Raw genomic sequence first — 19,204 nt, forward strand, 5'->3', positions numbered from 1 at the left:
GGAGGGGGGGTGGGGGGTGGGGTGGATGGGGAGTTCCATTAAGTGCACCCAGTAAGAATTGACGCAAGGAATATCCTATGGTTTTGACCGATATTTAGGCATTATGATAAAAATTTAGTGTTTTTTCACATTTTTTACACTGTCCGTAACTTAGTTCTTTTGCTCTCCTCATTTCATGTGTGAGTGGTGATAGTAATACAATTTAGGTGCAAGTGTTTTTGCTAGAGGGTCATAATAAAGAAAAATATTTTCTCTTTTGAAATATGTTTTTGGGGGTGTCAGCTCTCATCGCTTGGCTATGTTCGGTGTTTCACTAATATCTCTTTGCAGTTTATGGAGAAAGAAAGCTTTCTTTCCCTTTCTCCATCCACACCTCATATAATGTAATTTGTTAATAACCTAGAAGAGTGGAAGGTGCAACCCAATGGATCTCTACCAAAGTTCACATAACATGTGTAAATAATTAACAATTAACAATTAACAAACTTCTTGATCATGCAAATGAATATGATTTTGTGTCCGATTGCTTGCTAGACATAAACTACATATGTGATGAGGTAGTTTTGTTTGGTTTCGTGAATCGTTGGTTGTCACAATCTAGTATTGTGTTTTTTGTGCTGAATCAAGGCAAAAGTTGTCACTTCTGCCAGGGTGATTGTCTTCCATGAAGAAGTTTAGAGGGAAGGATAGTGAAATCGGTATTTACTTAAATAACAATACCAACCTATTGTGGCGAACTTAAATAACAATAAAATAGAAATAAGAATGCTTAGTCATGAGTTTCATCCCTCACCCATAGTTCTGAATTAGGTTAATAATGAGGAAGTGAGAATGTATCAAGAGAAAGATAAAGGATACTTATTTTTTGACATCATATTACGTATTCTGAAGCCACTCCTCTTTACAAACCTACAGATGCATTCCTGGCTACAAGATGATCTCTTTTTCTTCAATTACCTCCAACCACAAGATAACTCATAACTTTTAGATTCTCATAGGCAGTCATGGCTACACATTGACACACATTTTAAGCTCAAAAAATTGAAGAACTTAGGTAGGCAGTTGAAAGAGGCATCAATTTTATGAATTTGTTAAGATTTTATTAACTTATGGAGGCCTCTTTTGTTGAGGTTTTTACATAGAATGGTAAATAGTGATGGGTACTTATTAATGACCGCATGAAGATTAATTCTTGAGGTTTTTGGAGGGCCTTTTGCTATGAAGGTTTATTTGGAGGGTTATGATGAGAGGGTTTTTGGTATATTACCTCTTTTCCTCTATAAAAGGTTCCGCTACTTGAAAGAAATTTTCTTATGGATATCCCTGATTTGTGTTTGGGATACAAAAGCTTAAACTAGGGATTGGAATCTTGTATTTTTCTGCTACAATTAGAAAAGAAGATCATAATTTTTAAGATATAGTGTTTGTTCTTAAGTGATGATTTCGTAGTTTGTCCTTGGAGTGGTGGTGTTATTCATCTATGCTTTTTTATCCTTTTTTTTTAAACAATCATCTTTGGCTGTGTTTGGGATGAGATGAGTCCGGTTTTGTTTGAGAAGGATGGTTTTTGTTGCAACTTGCTCCAATTGCCAGTGTAATGGTTGCATGAAAGGAAGCATTTTTTTTTGGATTTTGAGGGTAGAGCACCGTTGAAGTTTAAGTTCCAACCAAACCCTTTTATATATAGCTGGAGTCTAAGGTTATTTTATGAGCGTCAGACGACTTTTTCTAATTCTGTTGTCAAATTGGTCTTTTGTAGGCTATGGCTCAAGCCTCAAAATGAGCCATTTTGTCTTCAACCCTCCTTTACATGGATAAGACCCTCTTTGTGTCTTTTCAATACAAATAGTTTTATAGTAAACTGGAAATCATATATGCATCCTAAAAATGGTGCCTTTTCTATATCTTTCCTCTGGGTCTAGCATCTTTTAGCTGGTTGGCATTCTTCATTCTTAGTTTTGAGAGGTTAATAATTCTGGATATGTTATATGTTGTTTTGGCGAAATTATGATTTGATATCATTGGAATCATGTATAAGCTTTGTGTAGTCAATATTTTGACGGTGATGTTGATGGAATAGTATTTTGATGATCGTCCCTTTTTTTTACTTGGGCATTTTAGCGATTCTTTTGTTTTTATTTTATTCTTTTTTTTTTCCTGTTTTCGTTTTGTGTCAACATGTCTTACAAATGGAGGGTGTATTATATTAGTTATTTTTGACTGGTGCTAGTTTTTCCTCGACCTAATTATTTTGCAGGTACTGGAGGCATTTGCTTCTTGGCTTCGCTTGAGACGTGGGTGTGTAATTTTACTCTTTTGAACTAAGTGTCATGGATAAAGTGTGTAATTACTTCTATATTTTGAAGTGTTTTCTCTAGGAGACTTACCGGATCTACTTTTCCTCCAGGATTTCTCCATCTGTGCTTGCAAATCACCCTTTGGTTCATACGGCTTTATCTAGCCTGGTTTCCGAGATACTCTCTGAGGCTTCTGTTAATGGTATTACTCAAAAGCATACTAGAATTGAATTATTTTGTAATTGCAAATTGTGATGGCTAAAGAAAATGATATTTGTGGTGTGCAACACATTTTATGTGCTTGAATACCCTAAAATTTGGGTCTTGTAACTTAATTTTTTCTACTTTTCTATTAGCAAGTCTTTGTCGGTTTTCTCTATCAAGACACGTTTTAGCTGTTTGGTTTATACACCAAATAGGGAATGAAATGAAAGCCTCAAAGAGGTTCAACAATTAAAAACAATATGAAAATCTAATGCAAAAATGAACACAAGTGTTTATGAGATAGCTTGGATACCTCCCCTTTAAATATAGTTTTATTATATTGAAATTCAACAATTGCAAGTATAACAAAACTCCCCTTATCTTGAGAACAATTCTCTCAAGATCACGATACTAATTCTATGAAGAATACTCTCAAGTTTCTTACAAAGAAATAGCCCTCTCAACAATATATGTTTGTGGTGAATTGTTCTTATGAATGGGTATCCTATTTATAGTGGGGAATACTCCATTCTATAACCCCCGCTCTTAATCACCATTAAGCCACACAATAAACACGCCAATTAACTATGATAATAAACATAGTAATAAATATTACAATAAACATGGCATTAAGCAAGAAGAATATAATGCTCATCAATGCATATTCGAACCAGAAACTGCTCAAAACGGAATCCAAAGTGGGTGCTAGAACGAGCCTGGCCATTGCTCGAACGAGCACCGAGCTTCAGAACCTACTGCCTGATTTTGCACATTCCGCTCGACCGAGCTCATCACTGCTCGACTGGTCGAGCAACTCACAGTTGGTCGAGCGACCTTCAATTTTGCTTTCTACATGTTGCCTCCATCAAGCAAAACACCAAGCGATGCCTTGACTTGTTCAAGGCATGGTTCACACCTCTAGTGAAGCTTCATTTGCCCCACATTAACCACCTCATCGATCGTTTCAAACTTCAAACCATTGCAATACGACACATCTTTATCGACCCTCTCCAAAGTACAAGACAAAGCATGTTCGATTAACTGTTCAAAGTTAACGTCATTGTTATGAATATTGGGACTTGCTTTAACAGAGAAAAAAATCACAAATGGGAGTTAAATATTTGTTTTGTGAATGGCGAATGGAATCAAAAAAGTTTTTGGTTTATGAAAAACAAAGAAACATAAACCATCCGTAACACAGCTTCATCCCTTGAACCCTAACCTTTCTTTGTAGCTTCAAGGACTCTCTGACCTCAACTTCTGGCCTAGATCCATGATCCATCCCAAAACTATCTTGGCTTATATGAATTTATTAATTGAAGTTGGTTAAAAATTCACTTTTAATAAATAAAGAAAAATGCAAAACTTGGCTTGGAATTCTGGAATTGAAATATCAGCCTAAAGTATTCTGAAGTCTGAACCCCAGCAAAATTTCACTCACTTTCTCTTTCTAAAGCATTTATGGCAATGGTGGTTAAAATTGAAGGTTTATGGTGCTGCGAAGGTGGTGTTTGAAGACTTGACTTAACTTTTTGGGTTGCAAAAGACTAGGGAGTCTAGGGATTGGGTCGTTTTCTGGCTGAGGATTTATTGGTGTTGGTGTTGGTTGAATGGTGGCGGGATTGAGGTTGCTAGAGTAGTGGTGTTTGGAGTGGATTTTGGTATAGAATGGAAAGTCGAAAGCCAGCGATGGCCGATGAGGAACTAAGGGAAAGGAAAATATTTCAGTCAACGAGTCACAACTAAGGAAGACACCTCCCTTTACTTTTCTTGGAGTTTAGATATCGAATGTCTTACTAAATATGTTGAAATCAAATTTTGTGATGTACATTTCTAGTTTTCTCCGTGAAAATGACGAGGAACTTTGAAGGAGATGGTGAGGTGAAGGATCATCTAGTGACTTGGCACCAAGTTAAACTACTAACAGAATAAGGAGGCTTGGTGTGGGAGATTTGGAGGCAATAAATTCACTTTGCTTGTAAAGTGGCATAGGGGATTCCTTTGTGAACCAAACTTTCTTTGGCATTGAGTCATCAAAATCATTTTTGGCTCAATATGTTCTCAGGGGGAGGTACGAGCAAGCCCTCGTTCTTATTTCTTTCTCATAGGTTTGGCCCATAGCTACCAAAAGCCGAAAGCTTCCTATTGAACCCCGTTCGGAACCTTCATTTCCAAAACTCTTGATCAACGTTTTCAAAACTACATCCCCCAAATGATTTTTTGCAAGCCCAAAACATATAGTAATTATTGATACTAAAGCCATTATTTTATTTTCTTTTTATTTTCTTATCTTTTCTTTCTAGTCATTTTCTTTTCTTACTCTTTTTACTCCTTTTACCACTTCTAAATTAACGTTTCTCGTTTTCGTTTCCGTTTCTCGTATTAGATCTTAGGTAACATTGGTTTGGCCTAAATTCTCTTCTTTTATTCGCTTGTTAGTAAGTTTGGGTGATTTGATACGATTTTGGGAAGATGGATGGATTTAGAACCTTTCAAATTCCTTTTTCCCATATTGTATCCAACCATGGAGTTCATGTGTGATTTTTTTAACTTGAGAAATAATCAAGTGTATTGGAATTTTTCACACAATTCGTTAGAAAGGGACCTTTACTTGATATTTGAACTTCTTTCTCTACTTCAGTTTTTCACCCTTCTTGGAATTTCAACACTTGGATATGGTCTCCTAATCCATCAAAAAGCTTTTCCTGTGCCTCATTCTATTATTTCTCTGTACCCCTTCTCTAACATCTTGCTTTTTAGCAGCCAAATTGATTTAAAGAGTAAAAGTCCTCAACCTTTGTTGTATAGGTGTCTTAGGTATTCTTAATATGATGAAGAATTTACACGTTAAGAAACCTATCAAGTCTTTGAATCTACATAGATGCATTATGTATTTGAAGGATGGAGAAAATAATGATCATTTATTTCCGCAATGCATTACGAAGGGTCTGGAGAGTAGGCCTTTTCATTTCAAGATTGGCGGGGAAGAGTGGGTTACTTCAAGAAGAATTGAGAATTTCTTATTTACTATTTTTCGTGGGTTGGTGGGAATTAGAGACTTCAAAAAATTATTGATGTGTTTTTGTCATGCAATTTTATGGTGTATGTAGTTGGAAAGAAATGGGCGAATTTTTAATCAATTCTTGTCTTTTGACATTATTTGAGATAAGGCAAAATTATAGCCTCGTTATGGACTAAGGCGAATAACCTCTTCACACATTCTTCTTTAAACAACCTAGAAGAAAATGGAACATACTAATGTAGTTAGATAGCTGAACTTCCCAGGGATCTATCATCCCTATAATGTACTACTAAAGTTAATTCATTAATATAAATTTTCTTCATAAAAAACATTTCTAGTTTTCGACTTTTTGTTTGTGTTTTTTCGATAAATTGTTTAGATTGTCGCTAGTGCTAACCATGCTGATATATGATTAGATGTATTCTATGTCTAAAGTTTTTATACTTGGATATGGGGAAGCTATATTTCAAGAGAGAAGTGTTTCACTTCTCCCATAATTTGCTTAGTTTTAGTGGCCACATTTAAAAGTAACTTGTAGCAGACAACTACATTTGCTGTCGTCTCTATAATTTGATATTACTTAAGATGTCGTTCTGCTGAGTATTTTTTTCTCTCCCTCTCTCTTTTTCCATGTAGCCTATGCTGCGCAGCTCTTGGTAGCTCAAAGTTTGGTATGCTGTTAGGCAAACTATTATTGCTAAAATTATGTTGTGTAGCTCCCTAAATGTAGAAATAATGTATGTATAACATAGTTATAATATCCCTCTATTCAGTTCATAGATGATTTCAACGTATAAACATCTTCAGGTCATAGGTGATCCGTGTATATGAAAATTACATTCCATTACCCCAATGCGGCAATGCCATTGATTGGTGTATATTGTACAATATTTTTTTCTCTTTTATTAGTGGGATAGGGGTTTAAATTTTTAATACATGCGCATGTTGATTTTTAATTCCAATTTTTGGTAAGGAACTGTTCACCTCGACTTATGTCCAATACTTATACGAAATAAGTTTTGTTCAACAGTTTTACTCTTGCTTTTCACTATTTAACACGTCCAACTATGCTAAGCCGAGTTCTATTAAGTCAAATTCAAATCAATTCAGTTTAGCTCTCATAAATTGTGGATTACAGGTCTTACCTGTCATTTTTCTTGTTTGGTAATTTCTCTTGTGCACTATAATAAAGCTCTGTTTATCTTCTTACTTTTTAGTGCAGCCTAGCATGGCTTTTATTGATCTTAGTACTATTAAACTTTCATAGTGGGTTTGTAGTTGAACTCAAAATTTTCTTTCCTTTATTTGTTTTTAACATATTGTTAATTCTTCATTTTTCAGTTGTTTCAGAATTAATACATTGTTCGGCAGTGGGAAGTTCTTCTGATGTTTCTGCACAGATGCCATTGATCCAAGTCATTGTACCTCAGGTTATGAGTCTCAGACCCCATATCAATGATCCTTCGAAGGTATCTCTAGATTCCATTTTTTGTAAGTTTAAACTTTTTATTTATTTCAGAATTTGTACCCTTATTTTAATGACGTTGATAGTTATCTTAATGTGATTGATTTTTTGGAATTTATGCCATTTGCTTTGTACTATTAAGTATGCACTCTAACTCCCATTTTTAAATTTATGTGTTTCACTTTTATTGAAAGATTTATCACCTATCTATAACTCGGGATATGTGGTATAATATGTTACAAGGATACATATTGTGAAAATAAGACAACTGCTTGCTTGACATTGCTGAATAAGTTTCGTCATCTTACTAATCACAAATTTTGGGTATTTTCATTAGTACATGAAACCCAGGCTGGACTCTGCCGGCACATTATGCTCTTAGTTTTATGATGTTCTAGGGAGTGCACCTTCAACATAAACTGCTCAAAACATAAAATATTAACTATGGGAAGATGCCTCGTCTCGGCTTTATTGGAGGCCGCTTATCAAAACCAAGATTATATTTAAAAACCTTTATTGAGTGAGCAGATGTTTAAAGGTATTCTCCTTCTCAGCTTCCTAATCTAGTTGTAGTTATCATCGAGTTAGGGCATGTGACTGGTAGTTGTGTTCTTGATTAGGAGGATATGCTATGACAAACAAGTGGCGTTATACTAGGATAACTTTGTATCGAGATGGAAGGAATGGACTAAGTAGTTATGTTGTAGCTTTGGTTTACAAAGTAGTTGGAAATCCCTATCATATTGTATTTGAGCCACGACAAAGATTTTATTTCTGGATAGCAAGAGGTTGTAACCGGATTTGTTTCATTAAATCATATACATATTGGTATGTTATGGACCTATGGTGGAATGAAGCGAATAAGGAAGCAATTAGGGTTTTGAAGATAAAAAACAATAGGCATGATTAATGAAGAGAATATTGGGAAGTATCTAGAAAAAACTACTTGAAATGAAAGGCTTCAAAATGAATAGACACTTATATAAGAATTCAAAGATGAGTTCAATTTGAAAGGAGAAGTATATTTACAATAAAGATCATAAGGAGGTCCTGTTTGATGGAAGGCATTACAGTAAAGATCATAAGGTGCTTCGTATGATAGGAATTTAGGATGGGTAGGGAAGTGAATGGATGGAAAAATAATAGGAGGAAATGTGAATTGGTTTGCAAGGGAAAGGGAGGAAAAGAAGGAGACCAATGTGGGTCGTTTAAACAAAAAGAGGGGGAGGAAATCTTTTCTTCTTTCTTTATTTCATAGAATTTTCCAAAATTGCGAAGATTGAGAAGGAAAATATAAACCTTTGGAAAGAGAAGTCATGGAGACACAAGTGTAGATTATGCAACTATACAAGTACTAGAGATTTTTTTATGCCAATACATATCTGAGTGGTGGTGTTTTAATTTGAATTTCACTTCAGCTACATTAAAAGCATTAGGATATTGGCACAGATTAACACTTGTATATTGGACAAGCGAAAGCTTAAAAACCAACGTTGTAGTCATAAAAGTGTATGGGGGTCTCATGGAAAAGTCGTATATGCGTACTTGCATGTGAAAAAGTTAGTCATAAAAGTTATTCAAAGTCTATATGAAATTACTTTATGTTTTCCTATTCTCCTAGTCCGCTTTTTTTTTTTCACTGTCTTGGGTTGTAGTTTGTAATTTTTGACGTTGGATTGAATGTGATGCAATGTGATGACTTCTCTTCTCAGCAAGGGTAGGATTGTCTAGGTCTGGATCTTCACAAACCTTGAAATTGATGGGTTCTTAATGATGGATATTGGTGGTATTAAATGTTCCTTATTTCGATAGGCGGAAAGATCTATAGATTTTGATATCAGATTATAATGGATTATTATATAAAATAACTCAAAACCATTCGCACTTTTTATCTATGTGAAGTTGCAAATGATCTTTGCTACATAGGGTCAATCAAAAGTGACCTTTTTGTTAATATTAACCAGGGTAAGGTTGCATACATTTGATTCCCCCAAACACCTTTTAGGTGTGATCCACTTAATGGATTTGGGGAAATGGAATGTTATTGTTGGTTGTTGTTCAGATAAGACTAATGTGTTCAAATACAGACGCTAGGGTTCGCCATCATTGAGTGTTAAATAGTCAAGAGTTTTATAAATATGAGGACTCTATTCTTCAAATCATAATTTAGGCCAGAGAGAAATATTGTTGTCCTTGTATATGTGTATTGTAATATAAAATGTTGATTTTCCAGTGTTTACATAAAGTTGAAACAAAGAATTTATACGTTCTACTTGTAAAGCGTTGATTGCGGCAAAGCCTCCTATTGTCTGGCTAATTATATTTTTCGGAGATTGCGCTGTTATGTTTATCAGAGTAAGAACTTTCCCAACTTTGAGTGCGTGTAGTTTAGAACATATATTTGTCAACATAATACGAGTTGATGGAAAATTGGCGTTGAAGCGGGATTCTCCTGTACATTGATGGTTGTGGACTTGTGGCTTGTTTGCTGTTGGTATTTGTACAATTTTGGACTCATTCTCATTACATGTTGACATTTTCTGTCCCCAGGATGAGGAAGATGCAAAGGCTATTGGACGATTATTTGCTGATATGGGTGATGCTTATGTTCAATTGATTGCTACTGGTAGGCATGCAACTCTTGTTTGGTATTCTGTGCCAATGCTATGGGTTGTCATCATGATTTTAGTATATTTTGTTGTACAAAGTTTTCCCTTGCTTCTAATTAAAACAAGTTTTTAGATAATTAATTATGGTGTTTTGTGTCTTTTCCAGAGCATCAACGTCTACTACGTTGATGAAAACATCACCTAGAGGCTAGAGCATCAATCTTCTTTTGCTATGTTTTCTCACTTAGCCACCTGTATCATCCATTCAACCTTATTGTGATTTGATTATGATTTAGTCAATCAGACAGAATGTGTGATAAGGGGCTATAAGAGTATGCCTGGCATGATATGTTGGATGGTTACAAGCAAAGTTGTTAAAATCGGGATTCTAATTAAAATCGTTCAGAGAGGTAGAATCGAATCGTAGGATCGTAAGATTCTACAGTAAACCTGAATCTACTATTTAGTCATGATTATTCATCTTAAAAGTTTATGTTTATGAATCAAAGTTTCATTCAATTTATTTTTAAGAATGAAATAGAATAACAATTAATAATTATTTTGTATCTTCATACCGATGAAGAAATTTATTTTTTAAAAATTAGGATGTTGGATCGTTGAATCGAATCGCTAAATCGTAGAATTGTAGAATCGTGTTATGATTCTACCTCTATGAATTTTATTGTAATTTGAATCGTAAGATTCTACCAACTTACGATTCTACTTATGATTCAAATCTCTCGCTTGTTTTTGGATCGTAAAATCGTAGAATCGTAGATCAAAATCGTGATTTTAATAACCATGGTTACAAGTTTACCAATTGAGTCTTTGTATCATGGTTGAATGTTGCTCGTGGTGTTCTTTGTTTGGTCCTTTCATTCTGAATTTACCTCTTTATTACTTTATAGGTTCTGATGAGTCAATGATGATAGTGCAAGCATTGCTTGAAGTTGCTTCACACTCACAGTTTGATATAGCTTCAATGACATTCAACTTCTGGCACAATCTGCAGGTTTACTTGATTGAAAGGTGGATCTCTTCTATCAATAACTTCATTAGCTTTATCTTTGATCCTTTCTTTTGGGGTTGTTTTTAAGAGGAGTTTCTCTTTGAAATTGTTGTATATACCAGGGACCTATATGTTTCCTTGGGTAATGAAGCTTCCATCGAAGCGGAGAGGAACAGGAGATTACTAGTTTTTCGTTCATCATATGAATCTCTAGTATCCTTGGTGAGTTTTGTTCTGGCGTATATTATTTGTGAAAGTTGTAAAATTTTGGTGTTCTCTTGGATTGTTTAAACGAACTAATGCTAGAGAATAACATGTGATGTCTTTATGTTTCTTAAGGTAAAAAGTGATCTTGCCTGCTTTCATATTTTTTTTGAGCAGAGTTATGTGTGGTTTATACCAATCGTATTTGTTCTTTTAAAATGTATTAGCAACATGCTTTGTTATTTCCCCTTGTTTGGGGTAATATTTTGTTCAAATTAAAACTGTTGGGGTGTATTGGAAAGCAATATTATTTGCGTTTTTGTTTTTGTATGAATGATTTACTGTATTTCATGGTTCTTTGCAGGTCAGTTCTCGGGTTCAGTATCCTGATGATTATATGGATCTTTCAAGGGAGGACCTCAAAGATTTTAAACAAACAAGATATGGTAATACCTAGTTCTAAAATTAGTAATTATAACAACTGATTTGTGAATCACCCTTTCTTATTTATTGCTGGTTTGTGCTTCTGCTTGTTTGACTTCTTTTCTTGATGCTGGCAGCTGTTGCAGATGTTCTTGTTGATGCAGCATTGGTTTTGGGTGGTGATACTGTGTTGAAAATTCTTTACATGAAACTTGTTCAGGTATGATACAGTGTCTTTGCTCTTGCTGATTAATTACAAGTGTGACATAATTCGCCTGCAAATTCACTTTTCGAATTCACAATTCACTCAAAATGGTCTAAAATAGCCCCAAAACCGAGTTAATACACTTTTTTCTATTCACAATTCGCAAGGAGATTAGCAAATCTTGTAACACTGATTATTTATTATAATGAAAAAAATATCCTCATAGGTCTTGGATGTTCATTTGGATGTTGGTAGCTCATTGAAAGTAATTTGTTCTTTATTTTTCATTTTATTCATTTTGATTGTCTGATGAAGGATTGGAAATGAAGTTGGAGAATAGGTTCATCAATTGAGATACCAGTATTGTAGTTTCCCATTGATCATATCATGGTTGCATTTATGTGACACCTATGCTGAGACATTGACAATAACATATGTATGAATGATAAAGTTTCCATGGATTTAATCCTTTCCTTCACTTCCCTTCTCTTCCCAAAGGCTGGAGCAGATGGAAAGAAACAGATTGCATGGCAATTATATATGATGGATGCTTTGTTCTTTGGATTTGATTACACTTTTAGAAGGGCATGTTCTACACTCGTGGGTAGAAAATCTACAGCCTGTTCATGATGTTTGTACCCTCATCTCTTTTTGACTACTAACTATTATCCCCTCTCGAGTCTCGATTGATTGGGCTGGATACTAATGAACAGCCTGTTTTTCTTAGACTATTTATAAGCAGCAAACTTCAGTTAAGTTCTGAGTCGCAGCTAGTATCAAGAATTTTGTCCTGGGTTTCTCAATATTGGTGTTGTTTTAGATTTGTCTTTGCATAGTCCTATTATTATGGCAGACCCTAGTAAAATGCCTCTTTTTACGATGCATATTCTAGGCCCTTTGATAGCCCATTTTGCATCATGCCTTTTGGTTTTTATTTTTTGTGCTATTCAACTATTCATTTTTGTATATAATTGCTTTTGGAAAGCAAAAGAAGTTTGGCTTATATATATATATATATATATATATATATATATATATATATATATTTTTTTTTTTTTTTCTTACATTTGGTTTGGGAAGTGGGTGGAGGGTTTGTTGTATGCATGCCTAGCCTCTGGAGTTTGGCCTCTGCAATTATTGACTTGGTGATAGCAATAGTGATATACATTTCGAATTGGTTGCTACACATTATCGCCTTTTATGTTCTTGGTGGAATACTTATTAATTTTTCTTTGTGTGAAATTGATTTGCAGGCTGTAGCCAGCTGTGGAAATGATCAAAATGGTGAATGGCGTCCAGCAGAAGCTGCTTTGTACTGTATACGAGCCATAGCAGATTATGTTCCAAGTGTGGAAGCGGAAGTGATGCCTCAGGTTCGAAAATCTTTCCTAGATTCTTTAATTTGAATACTAAAAATTGATGATTTAACCTCCATTCGGATGCCAAAGTTTTATTAACGTCATCTTCAATATTTATTCCTTTGGAAATAATATTACAAAAGTAGTTTTTCTCTTCATCATTTGAAGTTTTCTAACAAACATACTATGTTTAGGTAGTTCCTCCTCTCTTCCTCGCTCGGTTATCCTGATTAGTTTTTTATAAAAGTTTTGGACCTCTAGTATGGTTAGGTTGAAGCTGGTTCGTTTTTGAGGTCATTTAGAAGTTATGGTCCCATCATTGCCCAAATGGATTGGAAAAATAAGCGTAGAAACGACGGAGAAACTTCATTAGGAGTGGGTGGGGGCTCTGCCCCCATGAAGTTTCCGGACTTCTTATATTTTAGGCTAATTAAAAAGACACTAAAAAAGGGAGCTAAGTTTCTTTTAGATTAATACATAAATGGAGTTGTTAAGAGTAGTGTGTGGGTTCAAATCATTTCAAAATATATATAACCCAACTAAAAGCTTATAAGACCCTGAAATTTTTTTGTTAAATCCAATTTGTTTTATTGTGCGCTTAATAAATATAATGGGCTCTAAACCATATACTTGACAATTTTTATCCCTTTTTTTATAATTACAGTGGTAGAAAATTTTTGTGGACTGAAATCCTTAGATAAACCAAAAAAAACTCAATTTTAGCTCAAATATAGCTTATTTAGTACAATAAAAAATGTAGTGTTCTTGATCAATTTAATGCACTTTAAACCATTGAATTTGACAATTTTTTAATTTTTGTAGTGACTGAAAAATTTTGTAATATAAAAGATAGATCAATTATTTAATTGAGGAATTCTCGCCCACCCAAAAATTTGATCAAGTTTTGCCATTGTGTTGAAAGATCATTCCAAATGGGAAATACTTTTTACATACTGTGGAAATGTACCTGGTTTTGAATTGCTGCGAAATTCTTAATTTGGAGAATAGTTGCATCATTGAAGTTTACTCTTGTGGTGCTCCATATAGGTTTTCTTGTTGATGCTGCATATTGTAATATTGGCCTTGCAGCTAGGTGACTGACCTTATGTATTGTCAAGTACTCGAAACCTTCTTGTAGATTCATGATTGATGGATCCCTGCAAAACCATTTTGTGATTGATAAAATTTCATCTTAATAATAATCTGTAATAGGAGTACTATTTATCTTTGATATAATGAAAATATGTATCAAGACGAATCAAACAAGATCTTAATTGACTAAAAATTTGTAATTAAGATTGATTATAAATAGTGGTTACTATTCAAGTGTAGTCAGTAAAAAATAAAGGAAGCAGATAACTAAGTTATGCAATGAAGTATTATGTGATGAAGTTGATTACTGAAGTTAATAGACACTAGCAAGCAGCAACAGTTATTTACCAATGTTTCAAAGGTATGAGTTGTGTTAGACAGTAGAGGTCAAGTTGGGTCAAATTTGTCCCTGTTCCTCATCCCTAGGAGGGTTTGGTGTTTGATGTGTGAATGTGGTGAGAAATGTGAGTTTCTTTTAAAAAATATAGGGTTATTTTTTAAAAACAAAAAACCCGTACAAGTAAAATTAGAAGGCAATTAAACTAAATACGGGCACAGAAGACATATATGTTAAGGAGATCTTTTTTACTAAAGCATTCATGAAGACACATTAATAGTTCAATAATACTTCCTTCGTTTTTTAAGTGCTCCATTTCACATGAGTACGCAAAATAAGAAATACCCATATGGAAGGAAGAGTGTCATGTGTGATTCCTCCACATGGGTGTATATTATGAATATGGGTGTTTAGTATGTGATCCTAGTACGTGGTTGTATAGCTACAGTTCAAAATAAAAAAATCGATATTTTTCTGTAGTTTCTCATGCAAATGACTTATTCTGCAGGTTATGTCTTTGCTTTCGAAGCTTCCTCGTCAGCCTCAACTACTTCATACTGGTAAAACATTCTACCTATCAAATGTCTCTTCCTTATATCTAGTGAACGATTTACCTTTTCTTGCGGTACAGGGAGGGTAGATGAGTTTTTTTTGGTTGATAGGTAGAAATATCTTAGGGAGTTGGGAGTGGTTTTGAAGCTATCAACTACCATAAGACAATTCCCATATTGTGCACTTGGTCCAAGTGTATCTTTTTGTTATGCCATGTATGCTTGTTGTGTGTTTGAGAGTTTTTTTGGGTTAAGAGAAAGAAATAACCAATGGAATTGGGTCCATGGTGCAGTGTTTGGTCCATGGTCCCGGTATATCTTTTTTGTTATTCTAAGGATTTCATGTTGTGTGTTTGAGGGTGCTTTTGACCTATGTGTTTGCTTGTTTAAAGGATGATTGGTATTTGACATTCCCAATGTGCTATGTCTGGAAACGATGATTTCATTTGAAAATCTGAAATTGGCTAAAATTTAGTGTTTGTCAAATTAAAAAAAAGGGTTTGAGCATTTTCCTCATTGGTTTAAAAATAGTTAAAGTTGAGAATCTGAGAATTATTTCTTAAATTTTGTCATTCTTAAATTCTTCATTTGTGATTTCATAATAGAAATCTACAATTTGAAATGAAATACGTGTTCTCAAACACAACCTTAACTGAAAACTTTGTAATACAGTGATGGTTATTAGTGGTTTATATTAGAAAGTTGATTGGTGTTAGCTATAACTATCATGATGTAGGTTTTTTGTATTTTCTTTAGCTCATGATTGAGGCAACTACCATAGTGCACTTTGGGGGTGTTTGGCAATTGGTTTTTGAATAATTTGCAACTTACAGCCTCAAAGTTTAGACTTTTGCAAATTACAACTTCAAACTTTATTTTTTGCGAATTGCAACCACCAAGTATCAAAGTCTTCAACGTTCAGGCCAATTCACATAATTCTGATCATTTTAGTAGTCATAATTTTAGGTTAAGTGGTCGGAATTCTGTGATTTGGCCTGACCTCTGTAGACTTAGTTTTGTGGTTGTATTTCTCAAAAATAAACATTAAAGCTGTAATTCGCAAAATTATTCTTGATTTTTTTCTTGATTTTTTTGTTTGTTTTTGCCTTTTAGGTTGGTCGAACAAAAAATAAAAAAATTTGATAAATGGCTTTTCGTTTTAGCCCATAGTGAAAAATACGATTTTGGTAAGTGTACACTTACATTTCGTATTTTTGCATTTCAGATGATTTTGGTCTAATTATTTTGGTCGCAAACATTGCAGCTTACATTTCGGTTGCGTTAAACTTAAAAACCTTTACAATACGGTCACGATACTGTGATGCGGCCTTGTTTTTGCAATATGTTTTAGCCTACCTTTTCTTTAATAAACAGTTAAGAACCAATAGCCAACAAATAATTTTTACCAAATATCTTTATCACAGTTGGCTCTATCTTATCAACCAATATTTCTAGTTGGTCAATTTAAACATCTTCATTGAACAACTCCAGTTAACAACCATTCGCCAACCCTTTGTATTTGAAGCAATTTATGCACTTTATCATTGAAGCTGCTGTCAGAGGTGGTAATTGCCGTATGGTCTAACCAAAATGTTTCCACTATGAGCCGACATAGAAAAATGGCCTTTATGTTTTAAAGTTGAGGGTTGATAATTGACCACATTTGTCAATGGCATAATTTATGCTGCCTATTTCTTGGTTTTGGATACTTATTGTTAATAACTTCTGAACAAAGTGGATAGAGGGAGGAATAGATTGAGGCAATGGGAAGAGAAAAGAAATTGTGAGTAGTTGAGACGAGGAAAAAGAGTAGAAAAGGTAGAGCAATTAGTGTTCCATATACCTACAATAATAATGTTGCTAATTATACGATATTTTCTACAGTCGAAAGTGTTGCGACTAGAGGTTGCCATTGGCCTCATTAGTTTCAGTTCAAGAGTTAGGCTGATTTCACGATCTTGATGGCTTGATTTGACCTGTCTTCAATCCAATTTCAGTTTAAGGTCAAGTTTTAATGAACTTTAATCGGAGGGTTAATTCAGTGCTTCTTTACAGTTGGGGGTTGTTTAGGGTAGTGTTAGCAAGCTTGACACATGAGTTTTGAAGCAGGAATCAAAAATGTATTTTTAAGGGTGGGTCAGTTTATAGGCCGATTAATAGACTGATTTAGGGTTAGAGTGGATTTTATGGTTAGGGTTGGTTCCTTAGTTTTGAAAAGTGTGAGACACAATGAGGCACAAAAATCTTTAGAGCCTAGGTACAAAGCATAGGGCGAGCTGAGAGCTTTCTGTAGCGAGGTGCAGTTTTTTATTAGAAAGCTCAAAAATCAATTTGGAAACATATATAATACTTAAAACAACATGACATTCATATTTAACTAGCAACTAGCTTAAATCATTCATTGATAAACACCACTTAATTGATTGAGGTAATGGATGTTGTATATCTTAGAAACATGCATGTAGAATGAATGCATAGGGATTGTTGTGATATTTGTTGGTTCTATAGTCCAGATTAAGTTTTATTTTGTAGATTGAGGTGCCTTATTTCATGTGTTGACCTCTACATGTGTGTTACATGCTCACATTTTTCTGATGCTTGATCTGCTAGTTAAACTGATTTGATGTGAACTGTTTGCAATGAATTTGTCTGAAATTACAATATTACAGTTGGACTTTACTAGAAAGCCTTGGTCAATGTGTTAATCAAGATTTAACAAGAGCAGCTAATTTCCTGAAGCATCTTTTGAGCTAAAAGACAAATGTTGAAGTAGTAATATGGAATTTGAAGCTAACAGTGGACTTGGCCGTTGTTCCATTCTGCCTCACTAGTAAACTGTTCTTTATTGGAATTCTTCTGCTCATGTTGACAGTTGACCTGATGTATGTTTCTGAAGGTACCTCACAGTTTTAAGGCACTTCTTAAAAATATAAACTATGTCACGAGGTAGCAAGTTAAATTTTACGAGCTCCAATTTCCAAATGATTACTGACATCTGAATTTGTAACAGTATATCTCTGCATATATATGTAGTTCTAATGTGGTAATAGTTCTCTAGTGTCTAAAGTGGTATGCAACTGACAGTATGATCACGATGATGGTGAAAAACATGTTAAATCTTAAACGTCCTGATTACATGCATGATATGCCTGTGATCATTGTGAGCTTTGTTTTTTCAGTGTGCTTAACAATTGGTGCATACTCAAAATGGCTTGATGTATCATCAAATGGTCTCTCAATTCTTCCTTCGCTGATAGATATTCTTATGAATGGCATGAGCACATCTGAAGATACTGCAGCAGCTGCTGCATTGGCTTTTAGACACATTTGTGATGGTATGCTCTGTAAATCTTATTTTTTCATCTGGCTTTTCTGTTCCATTTGTTTGTAGAAATTCACTCAGGTATCACTTCATTGTATTGATCATCAGCAAGTAAAATGGTAGGTATTTGATCCATAATAAAGCATGATCAATATTTCACATGTTTAATTGGTTTGTTGGATGCATAAGTGATGGAAAAATATATTCAAATTTCAAATGCAATATGTGGGGGTGGGGGGTTAACAAGAAAATTCTGAATGCAAACTTTAGTCGGGAAACTCGAAGCAGAAGCACTGAATCAGATGACTGTTGTTTCAGAACACTCCGAGCTAATGCCCATCACTGGTGTAGTGCACCATGAAGCTGTATAAATTCACGTTATGTTATCCTTAATACTTCTGTTGTGCAGCTTATGTTTCCTTTTATTTAATTGTAGTTTAAAGTCTCTAGATAAGACTTAAGTCAATGCTTATACCTGCTGCCCTTCCTCTTTGTAGTGCGTACTCTAGTTGTGGTAGAATTTTATCTAGCTACTCTTTCACTCCCCCCCCCCCAAATATGCTGCAATTAAGGCTTTGAAATTGTGATCTAATAAATATTTTTCATGCTGTTGAAATTTATAAACTTGTGTTTGAAATCACTCCATCTGACTTGTTCAAATTTTGTTTGTTGAATGATGTATTGACACCTGTTGGAGAAAGAAAAGTCGGTTTAGTTCTACTAGTCTATGTTTCAATTGCATCCTGTGTTTAACACGGATGCTTTCTGTTTTTCGCAAGACTTGCTATCTTTAAAAGATCATTATCATCACATCCATACCTGACATGGGTATCAGCTTTATGGTATCACCTGAATAAAACATAGGTTATGGTATTACCTGATTAATTTGTTAAGTGCCTATCTTCCTTATTATTTTTCTTTACTTGGTTGAACACCTTTTGCAAGTTCATTGCAGACTCACCTACTCTGGAATTTGGATTCTCATATTGCTTTTTTATGGTTGTTAACCTAAAGAGTTGCAAAAAAGAGTTTGTTGGTTTACTAAGTTCTTTTCCTGGTGTTTTTGTGACAATGTTTTATATATTTGTTTGGTGGCTAACTAATGA

The 19,204-nt window shown here is 34.3% G+C and overlaps 1 protein-coding gene across 3 annotated transcripts in view; it reads left to right on the plus strand.

The window, feature by feature from the left end:
• Positions 1 to 19,204, plus strand: part of LOC130798636 (transportin MOS14) — a 29,672-nt gene that overhangs the window by 5,792 nt on the left and 4,676 nt on the right. For 2 of the 3 annotated variants that reach the window (XM_057661703.1, XM_057661705.1), the window contains exons 7-17: positions 2,258 to 2,298; positions 2,408 to 2,499; positions 6,865 to 6,992; positions 9,539 to 9,614; positions 10,506 to 10,626; positions 10,729 to 10,828; positions 11,175 to 11,256; positions 11,371 to 11,453; positions 12,692 to 12,811; positions 14,734 to 14,785; positions 17,956 to 18,111. In XM_057661703.1, the coding sequence (XP_057517686.1) occupies positions 2,258 to 2,298; positions 2,408 to 2,499; positions 6,865 to 6,992; positions 9,539 to 9,614; positions 10,506 to 10,626; positions 10,729 to 10,828; positions 11,175 to 11,256; positions 11,371 to 11,453; positions 12,692 to 12,811; positions 14,734 to 14,785; positions 17,956 to 18,111 (1,051 nt within the window). The remainder of the gene's footprint in view (positions 1 to 2,257; positions 2,299 to 2,407; positions 2,500 to 6,864; positions 6,993 to 9,538; positions 9,615 to 10,505; positions 10,627 to 10,728; positions 10,829 to 11,174; positions 11,257 to 11,370; positions 11,454 to 12,691; positions 12,812 to 14,733; positions 14,786 to 17,955; positions 18,112 to 19,204) is intronic. The other variant, XM_057661704.1, reaches the window with a different exon arrangement.

This window comes from Amaranthus tricolor, chromosome 13 (genome assembly GCF_026212465.1).
Source record: "Amaranthus tricolor cultivar Red isolate AtriRed21 chromosome 13, ASM2621246v1, whole genome shotgun sequence".
Classification (NCBI taxonomy): Eukaryota; Viridiplantae; Streptophyta; class Magnoliopsida; order Caryophyllales; family Amaranthaceae; genus Amaranthus; species Amaranthus tricolor.